Source organism: Pezoporus flaviventris, unplaced genomic scaffold, assembly GCF_033815535.1.
Source record: "Pezoporus flaviventris isolate CSIRO_AGI_PZ_B2104156 unplaced genomic scaffold, CSIRO_AGI_Pfla_v1 ptg000020l, whole genome shotgun sequence".
NCBI lineage: Eukaryota > Metazoa > Chordata > Aves > Psittaciformes > Psittacidae > Pezoporus > Pezoporus flaviventris.
Window position 1 is genome coordinate 2,666,927 of NW_026892568.1, and position 24,753 is coordinate 2,691,679.

The following is a 24,753-nucleotide window of genomic DNA, read 5'->3' on the forward strand; positions in this document are numbered from 1 at the left end:
GCTTTAAACTATTGTTTTGGGGGAAAAAAAATACAGTTTTCATTGACCTCAGAAGAAAAAAAAAGGGAGAGACCCAGAAGCTTATGAGAACTGTAAGTCTCATTTATAGGCTTCTGTGAATGTATTTAGTATTGTTTTCAGCAGTGTTTTAACAAGCTTGGAAAATGCTGCTGCAAGTAAAGGAAAGCATTGAGCGTGTCTACAAAGGAAAGAAACTAAGGGATTAAGTGCTGAGCACTCAATTTTCAAGAATAACTAAGTCACTATTTAGGGAGTTCTGGACACACAACTTGAGAAGCAGTTTTTGAAGGGGCATGATTTCAAATCACTCTATCAAGAGTGTAAACTGAGTCAGTATTAGGGGTTAAGTAGAATGACTTTAAGTCTGATTTGACAGTGGACTGATAAACCTCAGTGGAAACTGAGGGCTGGATGCTGAGGTAGAATGTTTTGCAACTTTTCTTCCTCCTCTGATCACATTTGCTCAATTTCTGTTTTCAGTGTTCTGGATGTGGAATTAATCATCCCTGATTTCAGGCTGGCTCTCATATTTTGCCCCATTGCAAAAGAATTAACACAGAAAAGGTCAGAAGATCCCTCAGCAATGCCTGCCAGCAGGTTTAATTCTTGCTCCAGAGTATTCTCTATTTCAGATTGTGCCACTGTTGCTGCAGATTTCTGCTGAAGAATAAAACTCCAACCAGTTCTTTTCTTGTGTGTGTTTTACACTGTTCTAACTAACTACATGTCATGGTTTAAACCCAGTCAGGTAACTCGTTTACTCACTCCCCCCCCTTCTTTCCCTCCCCCTACTCCCGGAGGGACGGAGAGGAGAATCGAAAAGAATGCAACTCCCACGGGTTGAGATTAGAACAGTTTAGTAAACTTGTGCAGTTCCATGTTTTTGGTATATACTGGTCTCGTGAAAGTCTGCCCGTCAATATTCTAGTCTAATACAACAGTAGCTGTGGTTTCTGATATAATTTGAATTTATTGTGCGCCTTATAGTAAAGCTGTTCTTTGCCATAGCAAAAATGAGAGACCTGGAAACGGAGGTAAAGAGGAAAAATGAGTAATTCTGTACATCTGTTCTCTAAGAGTTCTCTGTGTCAGGATGAAGGGAAGTATTTACTCAAGGATCCACTGAGGTTAAATAGCAAAGGTAATTTGTGTTTGTAAATGGTTAATTGTGACTTAAAAGCCCCCATATTGACAGGAACTGCAGGATAGATGTCATTGGAACTTCTTGTTTTTTTAATACACCTTAAGAAATTAAACAAAGCAAATGCATTTGGTGGCGCCCTCAGGAAAAGTCCAGTCACTTCCTGAACAGTAATCTGCCTGTGAGCAGCAGATAGATTCTCATTGTTTGCCATTTCCAGTTTCCAGTAATGGGAACGATTACTTGATCCAGCCGGTTTTTGAAGATCTGGGAAAACTTATGCATTTTAATGGAAAAATCTTATCAGTTTCCGTAAAACAACCACAGAAAACCCCATAACCTGGTTTTGGTACCTGGAGGCATCACCTCTGATGATGAATATTGTTTTATTTTGGAATTAAGCGTGTGTGTTCTTCAGGAACGAGATGTATCTTGCTCTTCTGGTGATTTTCTTGCAGTGTAAGTTTGATAACGAAATATCTGGGTGGGTACATGTGTTTGTGGTTTGTTGGGGGTTTCTTGGGGCTTTTTACTGTTTCCCATTACTGTCTCTCTATCTGTAAGCTTTGAAAATACCATGTCTCTCCTTTTTTTTTTCCCCAGGTTCAGAACTTTACACTCAGGGCAGAGGTAGGTCATGAGTTTTCCTCCTACAAAATGTAAATAAGTAATTTAACTAATGGTTCAGTTGTTGGTGTGTATCCATAGCAGAGTTGATCTGGATTTGTGGTTCTGTAGCTCAGTACAAAACTTGGCCATGTGAGAAGCTGAACAAGGTGTTAACTGGGGATGTTCCTGGTGTAGTGTTTAAATGAGAGATGTACTGCTGGTACTTTAAAAATGTGCTTTGTGAAATTTTTCCTGGAGTAATTTGCTTTACTGAGAGGAGAGATGGGAGAGGATATTTAATTACTAGCATTTTGGTTTGGTCTTTAAAAAACCCCTCTCATGCCCACAAGCAAGGAGGTAGGATAAAATTACAGACTATAAGTTAAGAGCACTCTCTCTTGCTCCTTTTTCTTGCAAAAGAAAAGGTTGTGTGTGAGCAGAGTAGACAACTTGTGTTCTGAAAGGAATGACTTGACTTTACACTTAATCATCTTGCTGACTTCCAGCATGTACATTCTGCATACTTCCTTTTTCCATCACTAGAGAGAAAAGCTGGTTCTTGTTGTCATGTAGTCTATTCACATGCAAAAAAAATATACTATTTTTGCATTGGTTTTATGCCCAAAACTCTCTCTAACAAGGACAGTTTATAAATAGCTGGTACATGGCAAGGGACTCCTTTAGATGCAGGAGTTTTCCTGTTTTAGAAGCAAATTTCCAATACAAATCCTGACTGAAATGGGCATACCCAAAAGCTGTGGGTTCTCTCTCTCTATTTGTTGTTCTTGTTGTGTGAATAAAAATATTAATTATACCAGGATTCTAATAACTATAAAAATTGAAGCTACAAATTCATTATTATTGATGTGGTCTAAACACAGAAGCACAGTGTGTGTATATATATATATATATATGAAAATGCTATTCTAAACTTTACTTCATAAGGTGCTTATCCATGTTACTATTTTTTGAATAGGAATGCTGTATTCAGTATATTTTTTTCAGGGACTAACATGTCTAAATTCTGAATTAATTGAAAGCATTCCTTCTGGCTATGACTCTGGATTTGAATTAATCAGGGTATTTCTAAGGACTCTTGAGAGTATGATTGCTGGACTTCCAACACAACAAGTTAGGCATGTACATGTTTGCTTTTGCAGCACTTGAGCCCAAATATCTTCTGTTCTGCTGTAGTTATCCTAAACTAGAGATTTAAGATTATCCCAAGCCTGTGAGCTATATTTAAAGTGAAATTTGCTGCATGACGTACCCCTAACCGTATTTTCAAGGAAGAAATACTGTGATAATTCCAGGGATTTTTGCTAATTGGGGATGAATTGGCTTCTGGTTTAATACAGCTCTAAGCAGTTCGTTATTAAAATGCAGCAGTTTGAGATAGCAGTATTATGTTGGATTAATTGAAAATAAATATAAATCTTGTTTCTTTTTTTATTTTCCATCAAGTTGTTACTTTCAACACAGTTGAAATCAATGTTCAGCCGTCTGTCAAAGTCAAGAATGGAGCTCCCATGTCAATTATCTGCCATGCTGATATTAGCAAAAGTGCTGATTTCCAGCTGAAGCATAACTTTACAATTTTTAAGGATGGCAAGCTTGTGTTCATGACTGTATCAGACAAAGATGATGCTCGATATGAAGTACCTCTGGCTAGATCTTCAGATACAGGAGAGTATGAATGTACTGTGGAAGCAGGTGGGAAGACAAAATCAAGTAACTCCTTACATGTCTGGGTAACAGGTGAGTGAGTATTCCTTCAAACATGGCAGTTGTCTTAAGATACAAAAAGAGAACCTGGAAATTAATAATAGTGCTCAATAGGATATCTTGGAAAGTGGTTTTTATCTATAGTACTTTACAAGACTTTAGTACTAAATCCTCATGGTAAGGCACAGAAATGAAATAACGATCCCAAGGCTACCTGGCAGATCAGTGATAGTCAGGAATGCAACCTGTGCGCTCTTCCCTGGGCCTGTTATTAAACTAGAGAAAGTGTTATGTGTGAAAGCTTATGCCCACAGATCATGAGCATGATGGGGGGTGGGTAGTTTGCTGGAAAAGCTGGAAATGTATTGAGATGCATTGAGATTCTCACCTTGTGACAGCTATTGCTAAAGCTATTATCAACTGTGGACTACTGTGGTAGATAATGTTATATCAGTCTTGTCCTTTCATCTCTTACGAAAACAGGGGTCAGCTCCATCTCTACTCTTTCCAGCCATGTGTTCTTGACTGCAAGTGACATTTTTCCCCTTGGAAAAGCAACACAGAAAGAACTCGTTCAGCATTAGTTACAGGGTTGTGGAGGGCTTGTAACTTTTTTTCAGAGGCCTGTACTTTTAGGTACAGGAGCTGGGATGGCATTTAGTTTCTTTGCTTGCTCATTTCATAGTAGCAATAGGAAACACTGAGAAAGTGGTCTTACCTTCAAAACACTAACTTTCATACTTCATGCATTGTATAGAGATTGTATTGCCCTCTTGAAGGGACATTTTATTCTTCTGAAGGTGCCTTAGCATATACACACACATCAAAGGAACTGTCTTCAAAAGCTCAGTTCTTACAAATCATTTGCACCTCTTCATTAGCACAGATCACTACCAGAGTCGTCAGGCATAGTGTTTATGTCAGGATTATGCAATGTTCTGTTTCATTTTTCTTGTTTTCTCTTCTAAGGAATGACCAAGCCAATCCTCACTGCTGAGAAAAAAGAAGTTTTAGAGGGTGAGGTTGTGAAATTACGTTGTGAGCTGCCAGAAGAAGTTCCTCCTTTATACTTCTATTTCCGAAAGATAAAAATGAATTCAACACCTAAAGAAAAATACGTCTTTGAAGCATACAAAAATTATTCTGAGGTGGAATTTTCTGTTGAAGAAGGAGATAATATTTTACAATTTGATTGCTTTGGTAAGAGACATGTACAACGTGAATTTGACAGCTCAGAACACAGCAACCAAACACTTGTTACAGTCAGGGGTAAGTTGCTTAGCTTTTCTTTTTACAATTCTTTTCTTGCTATAACTTAAAAGTTGGGTTATGAGTTTCTATGCATTCTCTTGCAGAACCATTTATAAAGCCTACTCTGAGTGTCAGGCCCTCACGTAATATTACAGAAGGAGACAGAATACAGCTTGAATGCTCAACTGTGGTAGCCCGAATGCGCGACATCGAAATCATACTTCAGAAAAACAAAACGATACTGAACAGTGTACGAGATGAGAAAGTTTTGAAGTACTCTGCAGTAGCTACTCTAGAGGACAGTGGTGAATACCTGTGTAAGGTGGAGCAAGGGAGAGCATCTAAGTCCACCAAAGTGAATGTTGTTGTGTCAGGTAACACCTCTGTTCACTCAGTGGATTAACATTTAAGTTTAAATTCAGTAGAACTCAAGAACTGAAATAATACTCTCAAATAACACATACAAAAAGTGGTTTCAAGTGATTGCTAAGTTATGTTTTCCCTGAAAATATTATTATATTAAAATAATATGATTATTTTTTCCCTAATTATAAACTTTCACTATGTCCTTCATTCTGTATACTTTGATGTAGGTAGTCATATTCTTTTAGGCTCAATTTGAATGAATAAATTATTTTTTCTGTCTTGCAGAGTTATTCCCCAAGCCAACACTGGCTGCTTCTATGAATAAGCTGGATGAAAACAGAGAGTTAACTCTGAGCTGCAGCATTAGTGGCTTTCAGAAAGCCAACTTCTCTGTGCTGCGGAGAAATTCAAATGGAGATGTCTTGTTGGAAACTTCTAGAAACTTAACAATGAGAGTTAGTGTGAATGATACTGGATCCTACATCTGTAAAGCTGAAGTAAAAGGAATAGTCAAGGAGAGCAAACCTGTAAGGATAAATGTTTATGGTGAGTTGATACAGAGGTTTAGAACCCAATGGTATGGGGGGAAATCAAAACTGTAAGCTTATTTATAAGCACATCAATTGACAGAATCAGTCTCTAATCCACAAACCAGCAGGGTGTCTATTTGTTCTGGAAGTATTAATTTCTGTGAGATGTGCTTGTCATCTGTAACTGTAGAGGATTTGGCCTATCATGATCTAATCAAGTCAGACTTTTCCAGGGCCGATCTTCCTTCTCTTCCATTGATTCTGCTAGGTGCCAAATAAGCTGTCATTCATTACCATTTGCAGGAGCTGGGAATGTTCTGTAAATCTTTCACTCATCAGTTTGATCTGAAACTCTGTCAGTGTCTGCCTTGAATCCCTCCCCCTGGCCCTCCAGGTAGAAAGCCATGAGAGCCAGAGGTCATCTGGAGCGTTCTACTCCAGAAAAGCCAAGGGTTTTGCTATCAATACAACCCCCTCACCAGCACACTAATTACAAACACCCTAGTTTCCTTCCCTCTCATGGAACAAGCACAGTTAGTTCTCAGATCTAAAGGGGGTTTAATTCCCCTGTTGGGTTGTGATTTACTGTGCTGCAGAAGCAGAGGTCCGTGATTAGGTGCTGCAGGATCCATCTCAGGTAATATATGAACTGGTACTTGCATGTATTTTTGCTCTACAGACTTACTCCTTGGGTCAGAGCTAGTTCTGGAGTTTGGATGATCCATAGCTGTGTCACTGATCCTTTTGTCTTCCTTTATGTTCTCCTTGTATGCTATTTTATTCTGTTACATATGTTCTATTATCTATATTCTTGTTTTGGTCAAGTTACCCCCTGCTTCCATTCTAGCAATGAAGAAGAGCTTCCCCATATAAGCTGTGCGTGCAGACTAGCTAAATATTGTGTGTTTATATGTTTTCTATAAAATAATGTTGTATCTTTCAGCTTTATGCAGTGTAATTTGCAACCATTTTTTCTGTTATTCCTCTTTTAGCTCCAGTCTCCAAGCCAACTCTTTCTGTTGTCAGTGGTTTACCAGAAGTGGTATTAGGGAAGCCTCTGCAGTTAATCTGTCGTTCAGCCAGGGGAACACCACCAATAACATTCAAATTCTACAAAGGAAATGTAATTAAAGAAACAGTCATTAATGATACATATGCTACGTTCTTGGATGAAAATGTTGGACAAAATGACAAAAAGGGATACAAATGTGATGCTAGAAATAATCACTCCAGTGGTGTGAAAACCAGCAATATTCTAAATGTCACAGTAGTAGGTAAGTCTGTTTAATTCTTACTCTGTCTAATGCCATTTTTTGAGTTTTGAAACTGTAGCAGAAAATGAGGGACTAAACATAATGGATGTGAAATGTTTACAAATTTTTGCTCACTTGAATTAAAAATAGTTGGAGTTTGGTATCTCCGACCATTTGTTGCTGGAGTAAAAACCTCGATAGGGGTCTGAATCAAGTTAACTACAAGTGAGGTTATGTTAATGTTAAAACCAGCTCTGACTTGAAATCTTACAGAAGCTGTTTTAGTAAAATTAATGATTCAGAATTTCAGAGCAGATGTTTTCCTCATGTTTGATTCTCATAGGACTGGATTAAATGTATGCCTAATGATATTAGAGATAGTCTATGATTTCAATCACTGAAATAACTGATGTAAATCCCTAAATGCCTCTGTTAATAGCTGCTGTTTTCAGAGGCACCGAGCATGTGTTTGACACCAGAAGCTGCAGTGGCAAAGTAGCTCTGAAAGTCAGTTTATTACTGTGCCTATTAGTAGCTAGGAGTTACTATATGTGAGCAAGGTCTCTGATCTACAAATATGTGTGAAGCAGAAAGGGAAAATTCCTCTATGAGGGAAGTTGGTAGTTGAAGCTTTAAAAAGAAGATGGTAGTGAGGTTTCATGTGACAGTTAAAGCATATAACACTTACAAGCATTAAAGCAACTATTTCTACAATACTTCATTTTATCATCAAAGTTATTTCTAATAGTGCTAATATTTGTTTTCTTTGTGCCTTCCTCTGTAGTGCCAATCAAGAATGCCAGCCTGGGCAGTATTCCGTATGGAGAAGTGGAGGAAGGCAGTGAGACCGCTTTCCTCTGCTCTGTGAAAGAAGGATCTTGGCCAATCCACTTTAGGATTTTTAGAAAAGCTGATCGTGATGTTCTTGTATTTGAGCAAAGTGAACACGCTGACAGAGTCATGTGGCGCAAGAGCACGATGAGCAGGCAGGACACTGGGACATACTACTGCATGGCTTCTAATCGAGCTAATGTGGATGTGAAAAGCCATCCAATAACCATCAGTGGTAAGCTAACTTTTATGGTAAGCTGCATGCTATGTCATCATAACTGTTGAAGTTATGTTGTCTGATGTGTTACTAAGTGTAACTCCGTTACTTTTGTTCCACCATTGTCAGAAGTTAAACAGAGAGATCTGTTTATAAACAGAGGTTGCCTAACTTGCATACGAAAGTTTAAAGGAAGCTCAAAAGTTGAAGGAGACAGATACAAGCTGAAAGCAACCCGTTGTACTGAGGTTTCAGTCACAAAGGAGTGGCTCACTAGTGAACTTTGCATGCAGATCTCTGTAAAGTTCTTCCCCAGTGTGTAAGAAGGCCAATTTGTAGGAAAATGAAAGGTCAGGAACTGCAGAAGTTGGCCATGGTGACCTGTCACTGTACATACTCTCTTCAACATATCTTTCTTATTTCCAGTCATCTTAGCATCTTGGCAGAAAGGAGTCATTGTTGCGTTTGTCCTGATACTCATCGCAGGAGCCGTGACTCTCGCATTATGGTGGTTTTTGTGTAAGAAGAAAAAGGGTAATGAATGGTTCCCTTCTATTTGTGACAAATGTATTACAGCTAAACTTGTTTTTGTGTAAGAAGAAAAAGGGTAATGAATGGTTCCCTTCTATTTGTGACAAACGTATTACAGCTAAACTTGCATTTGTTTCAGAAGCAAAGGCTGTGGGGTGAGGCTTTGGAGATGACTAAATACAATTTTCACTTAACTTAGAATCTGTTTCAAAGTGTGCGGTTGCCTGAGTTCAGCTACAAGCATGCTGGAGCTTTCCAAGTGTATTGGGCAAAATGGGAGCGTCTAACTAATGGTGCTGGGAAGTCACTAGTAAAGCAAAGGTTATTGGAGACAGGCCAGAATTGCATTGTTCTGATGCAGTTCTAGGTCTGGAATTCAGTCCTGTGCAATGTAGAAGCAGAAGGGGCCTGAGGGGTTTTTGGGTTTAGATCCCTTATAGAGCTGTGGCAATTTGATTTGGGGTCCCAGCTCAGGTGTTACTGCAGTGCTTCTCTAATCCTCAGGAACCAAATTTGAGAATATTGGGTTGTGGAGTCATTTTTTGGTTGGGGTATTGTTTGCTTGTTGTTTTGTTTTTTTTTTTCTCCTTACAACTGTAATACATTCTCACATAGGGATTTGTCTCTTATCATTAAGGTGTTCTTTCAGATCTTGTTTGTCAAAAACCAAGTAAATCTTGTTTATCCTGTGATACGCAGTACATTGCAAAATACTGGGGAAAATTTGGGGTATCTGGATCTTCCAGACTGCTTAAATTGGCCAGGCTAAAGTCTCAGGTTTGAGATCTCAGGTTCTCTTTGCAAGAGACATTTAAGGGACGGGGTGATAAACAGGTTGTAAGCCACTGGGTAATTAATTCTGTGATAGTCAAGAGAAATGATTCTGACTTGGGTAAATAATCACTATACTTTTGAATTTTACTTTTAGATTATTTTAGTTGTGCAGTCTATTAATAGGAGCTTTTATTTTTCTCTTGTCAAGCTAAAGGACCATCCATGGAGATGTCTGGGTAAGACGGCTTGCTGTCCTGGTTTCAGCTGGGATAGACTTAATTTTCTTCCTAGTAGCTGGTACAGTGCTGTGTTTTGGATTTAGTATGAGAATAATGTTGATAGCAACAACTAAACTATCAGTGTGTTAAGTAGTGCTTACTCTGAGTCAAGTACTTTACAATTGCTCGTCATCTGTCAGTGAGGAGGTGTACAAAAGGCTGGGAGGGAGCAGAGTCAGGGCCACAGGGATATTCCCTACAGAGCAGTATAGAAACTGACCAGAAAGGTGATGCTGGTTAACTGGGATATATTGAAAGTGTGGAACCTGAGCATGTAAATGGTGCATACCCCCCTGGTTTTGGCTGGGATAGACTTAGTTTTCTTCCTAGTGCTGGTACGCTGCTGTGTTTTGAATTTAGTACTAGAATCACGTCGATAACACACTGCTGGTTTAATTGCTGCTCAGTAGCGCTTACTCTGAGTCAAATACTTTTCAGTTGCTTGTGGTCTGTCAGTGAGGAGGGGCACAAGAAGCCAAGGAGGGATCAGAGCCAGGACAGTGACCTGAACTAGCCACAGGGACATTCCATAACATAGAGCATCATGCCCAGTATAGAAACGTGGGGGGTGGCCAGGAGGTGCCAATCGCTGCTCAAGGATAGGCTGGGCATCAGTCAGGGGGTGGTAAACAATTGTATGGAGCATCACTCGTTTTGCTTGGGCTTTATATCTCTCTCTCTCCCTTTCTCTCATTTTTTCATTACTATTTTTGTTATTATATTTTATTTTACTTCAAGTATTAAACTGGTCTTATTTCAACCCATGGGTTTTACCCTTTCCTGGTTCTCCTCCCCACACCCACCTGGGGAAGGTGGGAGAAGTGAGTGAGTGTCTATGTGGTACTTAGTTAAGCCACACCACTTGCTATATAGTAATGATGTAATATTTCTGTTTAAAGGGCTGGAGGCCTTCCGCCATATGAATATAGATTATTATGGCACACACCTGCAGACAATAGATGGTTGTGCTTCATGTACTACCTGCTAACACAACAACGGGATGAGGAAATACTCTAAAAATAGGTGAAAAAAAATCCCGAAACAGCTTAGAGAAATAGAAGAATATCAGGCTTGCATTTGAATGCACTTAGGTATGGAATTAAAAATACAGAGCTCTTAAGAGTAATGGAAGAGGGAACATTTTTGACCTTAAAATTTGTTTGGGTTTCTCTTAAAGAGAAAGGCAAAATTTTAACTGGGTTTAATAGTTAAGACTATGTGGTAGTTAGCATAGACAATGACTGATCTTTGCATAGCGTCATGTTTTTGTTGACTGCTGTTGGATAATTCCATCAACTTTCATTTGCTTTTCAGTCCTGCCTTGGCTACTAACTCGACAAGTGAAAAACTGACAAGACAGCACAATGATGGAGACTACTATTCAGGTGAGATATTTTGCTGTAAGACTATGAGTGATTTGGCTTAATTAAAGATTTATTTAAAATTTTGGACTTACATGGTTGCTGTTTGAATAGGACCCAGTGTTTTGGGATTACCTGGCAGAAAGTTATTGGCATTCCTCTGTATTTTGTCTTTGTTCAGTTTTTTATGAGCATGTCTTATACAAGATTGGTTTGTAAGTCTGCTCAGGCACTTCTAGCAGGCAGTCAGTTCACAGTATTTCAGATGGAGAACTCATGGTTCTGTTGTCAACAGTTTTAACACAGCTGCAAGAAAATGATTTCAGAGAGGAAATCTAAGTTGTGCCACATGGACCTGTGATGTGGCCACAGTACAGCGATATTAACTTGCCATGACTGAGCAACTTTCATTACAGTGCACTTCACAAAAATGGGTGGACATGTTGTTTAGAGCACCTGATAGAAACACAGCTACCCTGGGGTGTTTTTTAGCTGATTGTTTAAAACCCCCCATTCTTCTCACCTGTGTTTATGAATATCTTGGGTGTGAATCTAAAAGTAGAATTTCTCATATATAAATAACCATAATGACAATAGGAATTGCAGCTGTGTAACTCATTCATTTGACTGGCTACAGTAAATGTTTTGTCAGCTCAACTTTTGATTGACTATTTTAAATTCAGGTTACACTAAGATGGTGAAAATTACATGAAATCAACAGATGAGAGTAAAGCTAATTTTATACTTAAAGAGAAAATAGAAGAGAGGAGCTGGAGCAGGACTGTGGGAGAATCTCAGATAATTCCCTGCTCCATTTATGTTGCACCATTTTTGAAGGTGTTAAATTGAAAGTAAGAGTTTTAGGCACAATTTGCATGTCCCACAGTTTCAGAAATCTGGCTTGAGTTGGTCTTGGGATTGGAATTACCTAGGAATGGGTTGGTCTTACAACTCTTAGCAGAGTAACTTACATTTGCCATAAGTAGGGCCTGATCCTGCACCTATCGAAGTCAATGAGGACTTGTCCATTAATTTCAGAGGCAGCAGGATCAGGCCCACAGCTCAAATGAAGTATGCAGTCCTGCAAAGAAACATCTTCTTGGTATTTTTGGGGCAGGACCTGACCTTGAGAGTGCTGAGGTGGAGTACACTGAAGTTGAAGTATCAACACTTGATCCTCACAAAGGTAATAACCGTTTTGGCCTCTATGGTTATGTTTTGGGAGCAACTATGGGCATACTGTTATTCTCTGACTCTGGTCTGATACTGGCACCAGTGAATGTAAAAGCAGGTTGTGTTTTCTGTGCATGACAGTTTCATGTAAGTAGTGCTCCTCAATCTAGACAATGCTGTGGCAACCAAGCTATTGTTCACTGCAGCCCTTCTTCCCCTGGGATCCTCTTGTGAACTTGCCCTTTCCACCCACATAAGGTTGTGCAGAGCAGGGCTCCCAGCTAGAACTCCTAGCAGAAGGCAGCCTGCTGTGAATCTTCATGTTATAGAACCCAAATTCACTGGGAGCCATTTGAAGTTAGCTACGGGGTAGGATAATGGAGAGAACAGAAAGCAGTGGAATTTCGTCCTTTATAAAGGAACTGGTTGAAGGGTCAAAGCTGTAATTCACTTGTGATAGAGAAGGAAGATAGACCAGTGTAGATTTAGTCCCTCCATTTGGAGAGGCCTGGATTTTGTGACACATAAAACACAGAAATGAGAATACTGATGTCCAGATAACTTTGGATCTTACCTGTAGTTCTTTGGTAACAGTAACCAGACCTCATAGCATGAGGCTAAGGTATGTGTCTCTGCAACCTTGATGGAGGGATGTCCACTGACATTTATTCTCAACACCCAAATGCACACTTCAGTCATCCTGTGTTATATGCCCTTGTGTTGAAAGCTGTTAAATATTTCCAAAACTTAGGAAAGGTTTCAAGTAGCCGTGAGTGACTAAAACCCATGAGGGGGATTTATGCTGTGCTCTGGCTTTTTTGCTTTAACCAAATGAGAAGCAGACTGAGGAAGAAATAGAAAAATTAGCTTTTTCCTGGTAGGAAGGAGACCACTCACTAATTTCAGAGACCAAAGGCATGACTGTTCAGTTAGTAATAGAGATGTTCGGGCAGAAGCGCTCACTCTTGCTTGGCAGCAAAGCTCTGTGAAACTGCCAGTCCTATTCTTTCTCTGTTTTTACTCGCTGCTATCATTCATCACAGAGTTTTCCTTGTGTTCTGAGCATGCTATTTTTCCACCTCTTCTAAATTCTGCACTGAGATGCTATAGTTGTCCTACTCTTTTTCAGAACAGGGCTAATACTGAATTGTTGCAGCTGTTTCTGAGGAGGCACTATACAATACAGTGGTGTAGAATGGTAAAGATATGCTACTCCATGATTATTTAAATTAAAAGCCCTATAAAATACAAGATCAGCATCTCTAAAAATAGCCCTTTCATCCCATCGCTGATATGTAACACCATTCCACTATACCAGCCTAATAAGATAGTATCCATGCTATGTAGACTGAGCCCCATTAAGATGCAAAATAATGTTTATTAGACAGTGTGTAAATGAGATCAGTTTATTTTAACTGAATGCTGCCTCATGTTACAGACCTATGTCTGACACAGAACATTAATTGATTCTGTAAGACTCGAGTATATTGAGATATGATAGCTCCCTAATCTATTCCTTTGTGGCACCCAGGACACAAGTGAATGCTTGGCAGATGCATGCTTTGGATATGTAAATAGCAACTGCATGTGTTAATCTCTCAGAGCATCTTGAGGGTGATGTTTAAATGACAGGAGTTGTATGAGACCAATTTACAAGATTAATTCTTTCAGCTCTGCCCTGCCTATCACAATGAGAACGGGATGAGATTTAGTCTTGAGAAAAGAGAAGCAAAGCCAAGTTCCTTTATATACCTGTGTAATAATCGTGTGTACCCAGAAAAAGAATTCAGCCATAGGACTGCCACCAGTCCTGCTGCCACATTGATGTGACTGTACAAGTTTTGTTTAAAATAATCATAATCTTTCATGTCTGTCTGTGGGTTATGACCAACCCTTCTTAGGGAACAGGCCTTTCAGATCGTCACCCTCTTACACCTCTTTAGATTGCACTTATTTTCTCAATGAAGACGAAGTATATCATGCTTACCTTTTCTCTAAGCATTCATCTCTCCCCTAGCAGGCTGCACGTACATTCTGATTCCTTCTGCCTTTTGAGGAACTCCAGATTTCTTTGATCTCTCAGGACTAACTTAATTTATCTTCCCAATCATTTGTTCCTCCTGCCACTGTTGTCAATGTTAATACAAATGTTCATCTCAGGAGTCCTATTTTGTGTGTTGTGAAAGACTCCTGCAATAAATGCTGCAGTATCTAAGCTATTACCGTAGCCTTTATGTCACTTTTGGGAATCAGGAATAATTGAATGTCACCTCAAAACAAGTTTACAATAATTGCAGAAGGGTGAACATCTTGGTTTTGACAGTAAAGAACTACTTACATTTGAAAACAGTGTTTTCACCCTGATTTTCCAGCCGTTTCTGCATTACCTGCTCGTTTCTGAAGTACTTTTTAAGACAGTGTAATGGTGAATAGGTTATTGCATCAAGAACTTTATATATACTATGCTTCTTCACTGTCAGGGCTCCTTACAGTGTTATTGATAGTGAGTGGTAAGCTTGATAGAAGCAAAGTTTCACTGTTTCATTTTAAAACTTCCATGTGGGAATAACTTGATACCTATTGTTCAAAGTATGGATGAAGATGCCACACAAATCCAAGGTAGATCTGGGCCACTCAGGCCAGGGCCACTCTTATTTAGGGTAGTCATAGTGGAATGTTAGCTTGATATTTAGAAGAGTGGCAATTCTAGAGAATGGTTAAATTGAATACTTCAGGAGATTATATGCTAGCCAAAAACATAGTGCTTATCTTTTCTAAAATGTAGCTGTGCAAAAAGTGATTTAGACCCTTTATTGTTAATCCAAGCAAAACCAAAGGCCAGTGCTAAAGTAAGATCAGGAAATATCCCTGAAGTGAGAAGGGAGAAACTGCTAATCGGGGTTGAGTAAGAACATGCTCCTTCTTTTACTTTTATGGCTGGTTACTTATCTGCAGGGTGGCAACACTGTAAAGTTAGTGGAAACAAAATGTCAAATCATCCAAGTAATTTCTCCAAACACATTTTTTTCGGTGCTGAGACACCCTGTGGAAAATTAACAAAGAAAATACGGTGGGCAATGGCATTTTATCACAACTTAATGAAATGGTCTGGAAAAAAACAAACAGGCAAGCTGAGGGGAAATGCCTCCTACCACTTCCCACAGAGCCAATAGGAGCAGATTTAGGACTGTCATCTGCTAACAAATGTATTCCAAACAAAAGGAGCTGTTAACATTCTCAGAAGATTTCTTCTTACTTCACTGGGAAGTGAATTGATGACTTAAGGAGTAGCCCATAAGCACATGAAACGTGCTGCAAGTTCTTCAGACTAATCTGCAAAGAAAGCACCAAAACTGTGAGTTTGGGAGCTGTGATTAGGCACTCAGTGAAGTGTAACTGCTGCTGTCACTGAAATTAATCACAGGTTTGCAACTCAATTCTGATGTGTGAGCTCCCAGCATTTAAAGGATGCTTAACGGAATTAAAACAAACGGAATTAGCTTCGGGAAATCAGAATGTTGGGTTCTTCAGCGAGATGCAGAGCAGTAACAGTCCTGATTCTGGGACTGGCTGCAGATCAGTTTGTCTGAATTGTTTAAATGTTTTTTTTTAATAGCTAAAGTACAGGGCTCTGTCTCCAGAAATGTGAATTTTCTTTCCAGTTTCTTGCAGTTTTTCTAGTTCTCACGTTTAACTAGAAAAATCTCACCTCTTGGTTTATTGAAGAGCCATGGAAATTGGAGGTGATGTTGATAGAATTCTGAGGTTGTCTAAGATACTCAGTTTAACTGAAATGAGTGAATATTGCTAAACTGCTTTGAGATCCTTGAACAGCAAGCTCCTAGACCCTGCCTGCACAGGCTTTATACCAAATGGAGAAAATGATTTTAAATGCAGAGAGTTCTATAGCACTTTGCTTTGCAATGGTTGCCCGGGGATTCTGTATCTGGAAACATGCAAGAAATCAAGGAAATTGTTTTAATCTCATACTAGCAAGACTGTGTTTACACTGACATAGATAAACTGAGTTCTTGCTATTTCCAGGCCTTTAGAAACAGCTCTGTGCCTTCCCTGCTGGGGTAAGTGCCTGCAGTTTGAAATTAAAACTTAGCAAAAAGGGAAGAACTTTTGGCTTTCTGTCTCATACAAAAGCGGAGGTTTACAGGGGTCTATTTGTAAACCTAAGGGACTGAAAAGGAGTGTCTGGCACTAACATTACATTTGTATCTCAGCTGTGTCCTTGGAGGTACAAATCCTCCCTGTCTGCTTTTTCTCCTTATTTTCTATCTTTCTGTTTTTCCAAAAGCCTTCTTAGCCTTCAGGCTTGCTATGTCCACTTGATCCCTGTGCGCTAAAGGAATAGTCCACCACACTGAGGAACTGAGAGGAGACCTTTCCCAGATAGCACCTAAACAGAAGCTGTGCAGTCTGAAATCTGCAAACATTCTTCTGACACACTTCACAGAGAACAGCAAATTAGACTTTTGTGTGTGTGTGTGCCCAGGCTAGTTGTCAAAAGTGTATATAGTTAGTCTTTCAAATGCTAGATCTCCTCAGGTATAGGGTCCCTAAATCCCTAGTTCAAAACAAAGGTCTTCCAAGTGATCCAGAGGAGCTCTTCTCTAGTGGCAGATGCCTCAGTAAAATTAAGGTAGTATCAATTTGAGAAGATTATTAGAATGTTAAAGCCAAATGTAGAAAAGGAAGCCAATTTTCATCATCATTTTTATGCAGAGGGAGAGACATCTCCCTCTCAGAACCTTACAGGCTGGGTTTGGGGAGGGGGTGTGGTTGCTTTTTAATACAGACTCCACAGGCTTGTTGCTGCTTGTGTAACTACTTCCTCTGAAAGTAAACCAGTTTGTTCTGTTTGTGTAAGGAGCTTTTCATAAGGCAAACAAAAAAAGAAAGTTAAAAAAGGATAAAAAAAGGAAAATAAATTGATTCTGTGCCAATACATTTTCCAGCTCCTGTACAGAAGGGGACTGAAACAGTTTATAGTGAAATCAGAAAAGCTAATAATGGTAAGTAAGCTAGTGAAAAATTAAACACATAAAGGAAGTGTTTGTATAGAGATTAGGGGTAAAATTGTGACTGACTGGTTTAGAAGATATGTGCCATAAAACAGAGATACAGGTCACACAGGAATATCTGAAATGCAGCTACAAAACCACAGGTGCTGATAAATTGTACACCACTTTCATGCTTTCTCATAAACCAATCATATTTAATGCAGTGAGATTAATATTTGTAACATCTACTTCAGCACCCCATCTGTACTGTATGTGACATGTAGTTAGGCCATACATCTGGTCTGAATCCAGAGCTGAACATGCCCTCTTAGGGAATAGGATGCTATGCTGTGTTACTCAAACTGCTCAAGAACAACACTTCCCCTCTTAGCTGAGCATATTTGCCATGAGTTATAAAATATTACACTGGTTTTGGTATAACCCCAGCAAATATCTATAAAGCCTCTCACAACAAACTCTAAAACCCTTTAAAGCAATCTGATTGCTTCAGCAGGGTGGATTGTTTGTTTTAAGAACCACGAAAAATTGTCTGAGCTCTATGTGCCAGCTACTCTGCCCTTCCACCTCCTGTAACACAGACTTTGTTTAAGGGCATTAGCAGCTTACTGGCAATTACTGCCTATAAATGTTCTGGCACTAATGAGTTCAGAGACAGTAGGTTAAAAGCATTTCTTCGTAGTTTGACAGAGACTAAATCAGAAAGGATTTCCTTTCCTCTCATTGTGTTAGGAAGTCTAGATTTGTAAATATTAGGTCTACAAACTGTTCAGGTTTTGTCCCCATCCACATTACCAAGTGGCTTTATTGTGTGCCATTTTTAATTTAGGATCATTGTGTTTTATTTTGCTATTTTTCTAAGGGATTTCCCACCTGCTCTGACACAGTTTCTAGGGAATCTTCCATGTGAGGGTCTCCAACTACTTCAGAAAACATTACTTAATTTTCCCCTGTGGGGACTTAGAAAGCAGTTTTTATCTCAATTTTGCAGCTGAATAAACAGATTAGGTCATTCAGTTAAGGCAATGTGTTTAGAATGTGACAACACTGGGAACAGAAATTCAGAATCCCGACTCCTGGCTCGGTGCTGAGCCTGTGCCTTGGGCTCATTTGTAACAGCCTTGCACCCAAAAGCAGAATACCCTTTACAGTAAAGAATAGGACACGGCACTTCATGCAGGGTAACCTGGCAGCATCATGAGGAAAATCCAGCTCATGTTAGGGCTGAGCCCAAAGGTCACCAGAGTTCTGAAACATTTCCCAGTGAGTGTGAATTGCACCTACAACAAGTGGCAGAATCTGGCTGTGTAACCCTCCCTTGCTTTCTGCCAGGGTGTGAAGCTGGTTATTACACCTTTCACCACTCCTATTTTTGACATGATGGAAAGTGCTATACACCAGAAGCATGTTTTGTGAGTTGTAGTGTAAACTCAGGGTTGGTACAGCAGAGATAGAATTCAAAGCACTTACAAGAGTACTTGCCTAAAGTGGGAGCTGCAATAAAATGAGATATGATTGAAAGAGTGAGGTCAATTAGCCAAATGATATGCAAACACCCCTTAATCTTGCAGTCCACCTGCTCTTTTATGCATAAAGTTCTACCATTTCAGTTATTCTTGGAAGCATGGTAACAGTTTATTGTTTTAATCACGTCTGTTTTTCCTGACTGATACACAGGAAAAGTGTTTCAATTAGATAAGCAGTGCATCACATAGCTGTGCAGTTGCTTTGGATAGCTACATCGCAGGCTATTTAAATGTAACATTTACTTTGATTTTTGATAGGCTGTGTGATTGCAAGGTGGGAAAGTATAAATGCAGTGGAGAATCCCTAGGAAATAGATCTAACTTCTTCAGTACTTTCATATATATTAATGTAAGTATACCAAAGGCCTGTTGTGAAAGATGTTGAACATTACTAGTGGGTGCAGAAGCTGGTTTACCATTATGATCTTTGCTGTGTTTGAATATTCTTTAAGGTTTTTGAGCAAATGCCCAAGAGAATCTGTTTCGGGAAGTTAATGGTTCAGACAAATGTGTCCTCTGGGGTAATTGCCTGAATTTGGGAATTGATGTCAGCTACGGTTTGACAGAGTTAACACCTAAGACCTATGTAACATTTTATTATGATCTGTGGCTAACTGCTGTGGTTTGGGTTTGTTAACTAGAATTGAGTGCCTCATGAGCAATTTTGTCTGTGCATTCCAGAAGCTGTGTCCATTAGGGAGGAAGCTGAAGAGCTCTCTCTCAGTAGTTGTTATATCTGATGCACTTCTTTGTGACTGAGCTAGAATACTTTTCCTCTTCATTTTCTGATGGGTCTCACTGCTGTCCCCATGAAGGCAGATGCCATGTCAGTAACCAGCTGCTCTTGTATTTTGAGTTATACAGCAATTGCTTGTCCTTATCCCAAATCATGACCCCATAGCGCAGATAATGCTCTGACCTTACCCAAGCTCCAGGCCTTTGGCAGTGTGCTGAGAATCTGCTGTTACTCCTTTTCTTCTTATTTTCCTGGTACGTTATCTCCTGTCACTGTCATTTCAGTCTCTCCATCACACTGTGGTAAGACTTTCCATCCTATCTGCTGTGCCACTTTCCTTATTCTGAGCACCAGATCTAAAGAGTTGTTCCAGTAAAGACAGACAAAACCAAACTGTCAAATGCACATTTCAAACCCCAGAAGACCTGCATGTGGTTAACTACAGTTAACCTGTTAACAGTAGAAAAAGCAGGATATTTGCAACATTCAAGTCTAGTCAGGTGTATTTTGGTTGCAAATAAAATACAGAGAGAGAATATCAGCCTCTTTATTTGGACACTAGATTTCCTCTGATACAATGAGAGGTTTAAGGAGGATGCTGGTCACTAGCATTGTCTCTGGAAGCAAATCAAGGACATGAAGCTGTCCTTGCATTGTTACTGGAAGGTTAGTTGAATTCAGAGAAAAGTTTAGTGTTTGGGAAGCTCACCCACGTACTGATTTAAAACCTTTTCTTGACCAATAGGCTGGTACTTCAGTAGTTTACATAAAATACCTAAAGCTTCAAGCCTCAGCTTTACCTCAAACCTTACATCCAAATGGCAATTCAGGGGATGGTTTCCGTTGGTACTGGTAAGGTCTGTAACACCTTTACCTAAATGTCCTTCACACCTACCAGGATGAACCAGTTTCCTTAAAATACTGCTTTCTCTGGTTGCTCTATGAAAAGGCCAGAGAATACTGGAGTTCAGGAATATCCAGCCAGTCCCAGAGTTGTTGCTTTTTGTTCAGAAGGAACTGAGACAGTCCAAAACTTAAGCAAAACAGGCAATTGTCTAAATCAACACACTGCCAAGAATGATAAAATGTCTGTGGCCCCACTGCCTACTTTGCCTGTGCTGGAGTCCCAACAGGCCAGGCTGGCAGCTGATGCTCTTCCTGAGGGAAGGGTCAGGATGTGTCAGATACTAAGTTCAGCTGCATGGGTGGAGGCTCTTTTAGATGCATGATTTACTTCCATCACATCTTTCATCTTCCCAAGAGGCAGTAGGGGCAGGAGGACCAAGCATCTCCATACTGGTTCTTTATCTTAATTCCATCCCTTCCCTCAGCATTGATGTGAGTTCTTGGGGTACCACATTTCTGTTGATATTGCTGAGAAGACTAGAGACACCTCCAATTCACAGATTTCCCTGCCTTTTTCTCAGGGCAGTCCTTCTGGAGGACAATGTATTAGTACATTCTTGCTCCTTCAGTGAAGTCTGCCTTTGGTCTGTATCAGATCCAGAGCGCACAGAAGCCAGTGACAGGCTTTGCACTGATCTTGATGTGCACTGAATTGAACTCATAGTGGCTTATTGCAAGATAGCTACTCCTAATTTCTTATTAGGAAAATGGAAATCTAGTGAGCAAAATGCAGAGCCAGCCTCTATGCTGCTAAGTCTGGAAAAATTAATTGGTCACTTGCAAGCAACTGCAGTGGTGAGACAGGAAATTGTAAGAATCCAATTGCAACCAACAATGTATTATGGAAAAATAAATATATCCCAGTGGAAAGAGGCATGAGAAATCCCCATTGCATTCAGTGGTTTGGAACAAACTATCAGAAATCAGCTCTAGCAATCAGGAAATCTGCTCAAATACTTTCCTGCTGCTGAGCCTCAGGCTTAGCACCTCTGTACTGAGCCAGAGTTTCCCACTGAAAGCCTTTTCCAGCATAAAGAAAACTCACAGGGTCTGAGGATTCGTTACGTTATTCAAAACTCAGGGCTTATAAGCACGTCAGCAAGCAGTCTGAAGTCATACCAATAACCTGTTCCTTCTCCAAAATAAAACCTCTTTGGATCTTTAGGTTTCAAGACATATTCTCGACCAAAGCCTGGATCTGTGAGACATTGACTACAGACCAAAATGCTTAAAATAGCCTCAGCCAAAAATTAGGCAAAACCAGATGGCTTCAGTAAGACACAAATATGCAGGGATCCTCTGACCTTGCCTGAACCTCAAATTCAAAGCTGAATTGCGTGCATGCCTCTGTGTAAGATCTGTTCCCAAGCTGCCTGCCAAGATTCTCTGTTAAAAGTTACGGCTCCAGTCAAAGGCTTGGCAGAATGTAGTATGTGTTTGTAGTTCAGCATCTTCAGCTGATGATCTAGCATCTCACCTTTCACCAGTGCTGGAGTTGGGTTTGAGGTGGATTATGTCTTGCAACTGGTTTTAGGCACATACTCTTTCCTCTATAACCTCCAGCAACAAGAAGGGGCAGAGCAGGTGGGGATGACAGTGTCTTAAATTCCTTCCATTAATATAGTCTTTTGTAAAAATATGTTCCTTGAACTTAAACCCTCACCAACTAAAAGCAATAGCAAGAGTTTCAATGCATCAGGGATACAAAAAAACACCTACCATTAGAAGACTTGGGGACCTTTTAGAAATCATCAGCACAAAACTTTCATCTCTAATTCCTTTCATGAAACCTGCAGCTTCTCAGTTGCCCTGCCATGAAAGCCTGACCGATTTTTCTGCATATGACTAGAATCCAGAATATCCCATTTACCTGGTTTTGAAAGGGAAGGCCAGGTATTATATGAAAGTCTCTCTGTTCTCTTTCATCACAAGAAAACCAGTGTGTTTCAGGTAAAAAACACCTCATATTTTTAACAGGAATGAACTAAAAAGGTTGAGAAAAGATTGACATAGCAAAGAACAAGCAAAAGCACCATACACTGTGCTTTCATCGGGGTTTGTGTGCTGGCTTACTTGATTGGTTCCTTTTAGAAGTCATACAGCCTTTCAGCAGCACTTTCAAAGGACACAGATTAAGACATTCTCCTGGTAGAGATCTGACACTTAGCTAGAAAGCCACACTAGTTTGGATCTGGGTGACAGATAACAAGGAGGTGGGATATCTGTTATTGTGACCTAGTGGCTTTGGGGTAGCAAACATCCCGTTGTTTGAAGTTTGGAATTTATACAGGATTCCTCATTTCCTCCTTCCTGTAAGCACAATACATTGTGACAGAGGACTTAACTACAGCTCATTAATACCTCACTTCATAAACCTTACACAGAGTTTTGCCCACTTAAAGTCAAGCTTTGATGTAGCATTGGGTCAGCAGGGGTTTTTGTTCACTCCTGTCAGCTTTCAGGACTCACAAACCTTTTACATGTTTCCCATGTAGTTTTTTATTTTGTTTCTTATCAAACTGGCTGATTTTGCCAAACAGTGAGATCAATTTTATACTGAAGTTTAGGCACTGGTATAAGGTGCTTTAATCATAGTGGAAGGAGAGAAACAGACTTTGGCATTATCCTCTTCAAAGTTACATTCACCTCTGTCCAGCTTCTCATTACTTCTGCTGGGTGGCAAAGGGGTTTATAAAAGACCTTTATTAGCATCTATTTATGGTAGAAGTACTTTTTATGATATCCTTCACTTAATGATTTCAGAGAACTTTTGAACACACACAGGTGTTTTGCCTAGGGGAGGATCGATGTTGTTATCTGCTGTTTAAAAACACATACTAAGAAAAAAGAGATTCAGAAAATATCCCACATTTATAGGAAAAAATGCTAGCAAATTAACCCAATGTCCTAATCCAAATGTTCTGCATTGAGCATTAGATGAATTTCCTCGACACAGCCTCTCTGCACTGAATTTGATATACTCTTCCTTCAAGAATCAGCACTTGCTTGTGTCACATATGAAATATCTTAACAGACCGGACAAAGAGCACTTTAAACAAGACTTGAAGTCCTCTTCTAAAAGCAGAGTTACTTTCCTCATGCCTCTAGATTGCCTTACTTTCAGAGGGCAAAGAAATAGTTACGTTTTAGTATTCTGTGAAACTTCTGAATAGATAAATCACTTAACCCCCCCCTCCCAAAATATTAAGATCTAATCTTAAGGTTCACTGATCCTAAGTGGAAAGAGCCCAGCAGCTCTCAGGCTTTCACTGGGAATAAGCATTTCTTCAGTAATAAAACTTCAGGTGTCTTTGCAGGCTCTTGGCTCTGAAAATTGTATCCTATACCGGATTTCTGCAGTATGTTATTTTCCTGGCAAGGAATTGGAAGGGGAAATATAATGCTCATGAGAACTTGCCTCTAAAAGGAAGACTTTTTTCTTGTCCAGTAACAGCTTGTCCTCTCTGTAGAGACTTCGCTCTAAACCATAATCAGGAAAGCTGTCAAACATGTACTGTTCTATGTGGTCATTGCAAGGACACTGGTCCACCCATGTACTGGAATTAAGCTAGTGCTTAGATACTTCTTAGGACCAGTGCTTGAACCTTAATTGTAGGCATCAATTTTACATCAAAAACGTTAAACATAAAAGTTTATTTTCTGGACCATAGAACCGATGACTCTGCAGTGGGCCATTTCATAATTTATACGTTGTATTTTATTTTGCAAGCAGTCAAATATAGGGAAATTGGATCAAGGTTATTGTGAATCTAGTGAGATAATGTTCAACTGTTGCTACCTTTTAATGGTTTATTTGTTGTTGAGTACCTTTACTGGACAGCTACTGGGCAATCCCTTCATATATGTTCTTACTGATCAGGCTTTCAGTATGACATTTACAGAATGGTCAGCTTGAAAAGTCCATGGAATGACTGGTATTTGGTAGTGCTGGTACAGGAGGCAGATGACAAATAATAATCTTCAAGCATTTGTGTTGAACACCTGCACAGCTCTGGACACATGCCACAGATGATCATGCTGATGGAACGCACAAGGCTGGGGATGGCTGCTGCTTGCTACAGGTCCTGATGGACCCAGGGCAGTCAAGATTTGCATAGAAAAACCTGTTAAGCTGATGAATGTACCACTGGGGACAGAGCTGCGTTCCAGTCCCATCTGTAAAGTCTGCACTGAATCTCCTTGGGATGTGCCTGCTCTCTTGCACACACACACATTCTATGACTGGAATATCCAGAGAAGTGAGATCCTTCCTAAGATGTGAAATGAAGTTTTTACCTTGGAGTATGTAGCTATGTCAGTTGTACTGCTGTAACCAAGAGGTGAGAATAGAACCATCCATCCGTAGAGGATCTCAGCTAAACAATGACGAGTTTTGTGAGGGTTCTGTAGGTGGTGACCAGCTTTATAGGGCTAAGAAGCCAGTGAAAAAAGATGGATTTAAAGAAAAGAAAAGAATAAATGTCCTGAATGAGC

The 24,753-nt window shown here is 39.7% G+C and overlaps 1 protein-coding gene across 5 annotated transcripts in view; it reads left to right on the top strand.

Moving 5' to 3' along the window:
• Positions 1 to 1,110: 1,110 nt before the first annotated feature.
• The window catches only part of PECAM1 (platelet and endothelial cell adhesion molecule 1), a 28,995-nt gene continuing 5,352 nt past the window's right edge, over positions 1,111 to 24,753 (top strand). Inside the window, exons 1-14 of one of the 5 annotated variants that reach the window (XM_061455318.1) lie at positions 1,111 to 1,621; positions 1,766 to 1,792; positions 3,236 to 3,529; positions 4,466 to 4,765; positions 4,852 to 5,121; positions 5,399 to 5,659; positions 6,636 to 6,917; positions 7,681 to 7,962; positions 8,371 to 8,478; positions 9,458 to 9,485; positions 10,842 to 10,912; positions 12,006 to 12,074; positions 17,029 to 17,085; positions 18,876 to 18,966. In XM_061455318.1, the coding sequence (XP_061311302.1) occupies positions 1,588 to 1,621; positions 1,766 to 1,792; positions 3,236 to 3,529; positions 4,466 to 4,765; positions 4,852 to 5,121; positions 5,399 to 5,659; positions 6,636 to 6,917; positions 7,681 to 7,962; positions 8,371 to 8,478; positions 9,458 to 9,485; positions 10,842 to 10,912; positions 12,006 to 12,074; positions 17,029 to 17,085; positions 18,876 to 18,925 (2,133 nt within the window). In that variant the 5' untranslated portion in view covers positions 1,111 to 1,587 and the 3' untranslated portion in view covers positions 18,926 to 18,966. Of the gene's footprint in view, positions 1,622 to 1,765; positions 1,793 to 3,235; positions 3,530 to 4,465; positions 4,766 to 4,851; positions 5,122 to 5,398; positions 5,660 to 6,635; positions 6,918 to 7,680; positions 7,963 to 8,370; positions 8,479 to 9,457; positions 9,547 to 10,841; positions 10,913 to 12,005; positions 12,075 to 17,028; positions 17,086 to 18,875; positions 18,967 to 24,753 lie in introns of those variants that run through there. The other 4 variants (XM_061455319.1, XM_061455320.1, XM_061455321.1 and 1 more) reach the window with 4 other exon arrangements.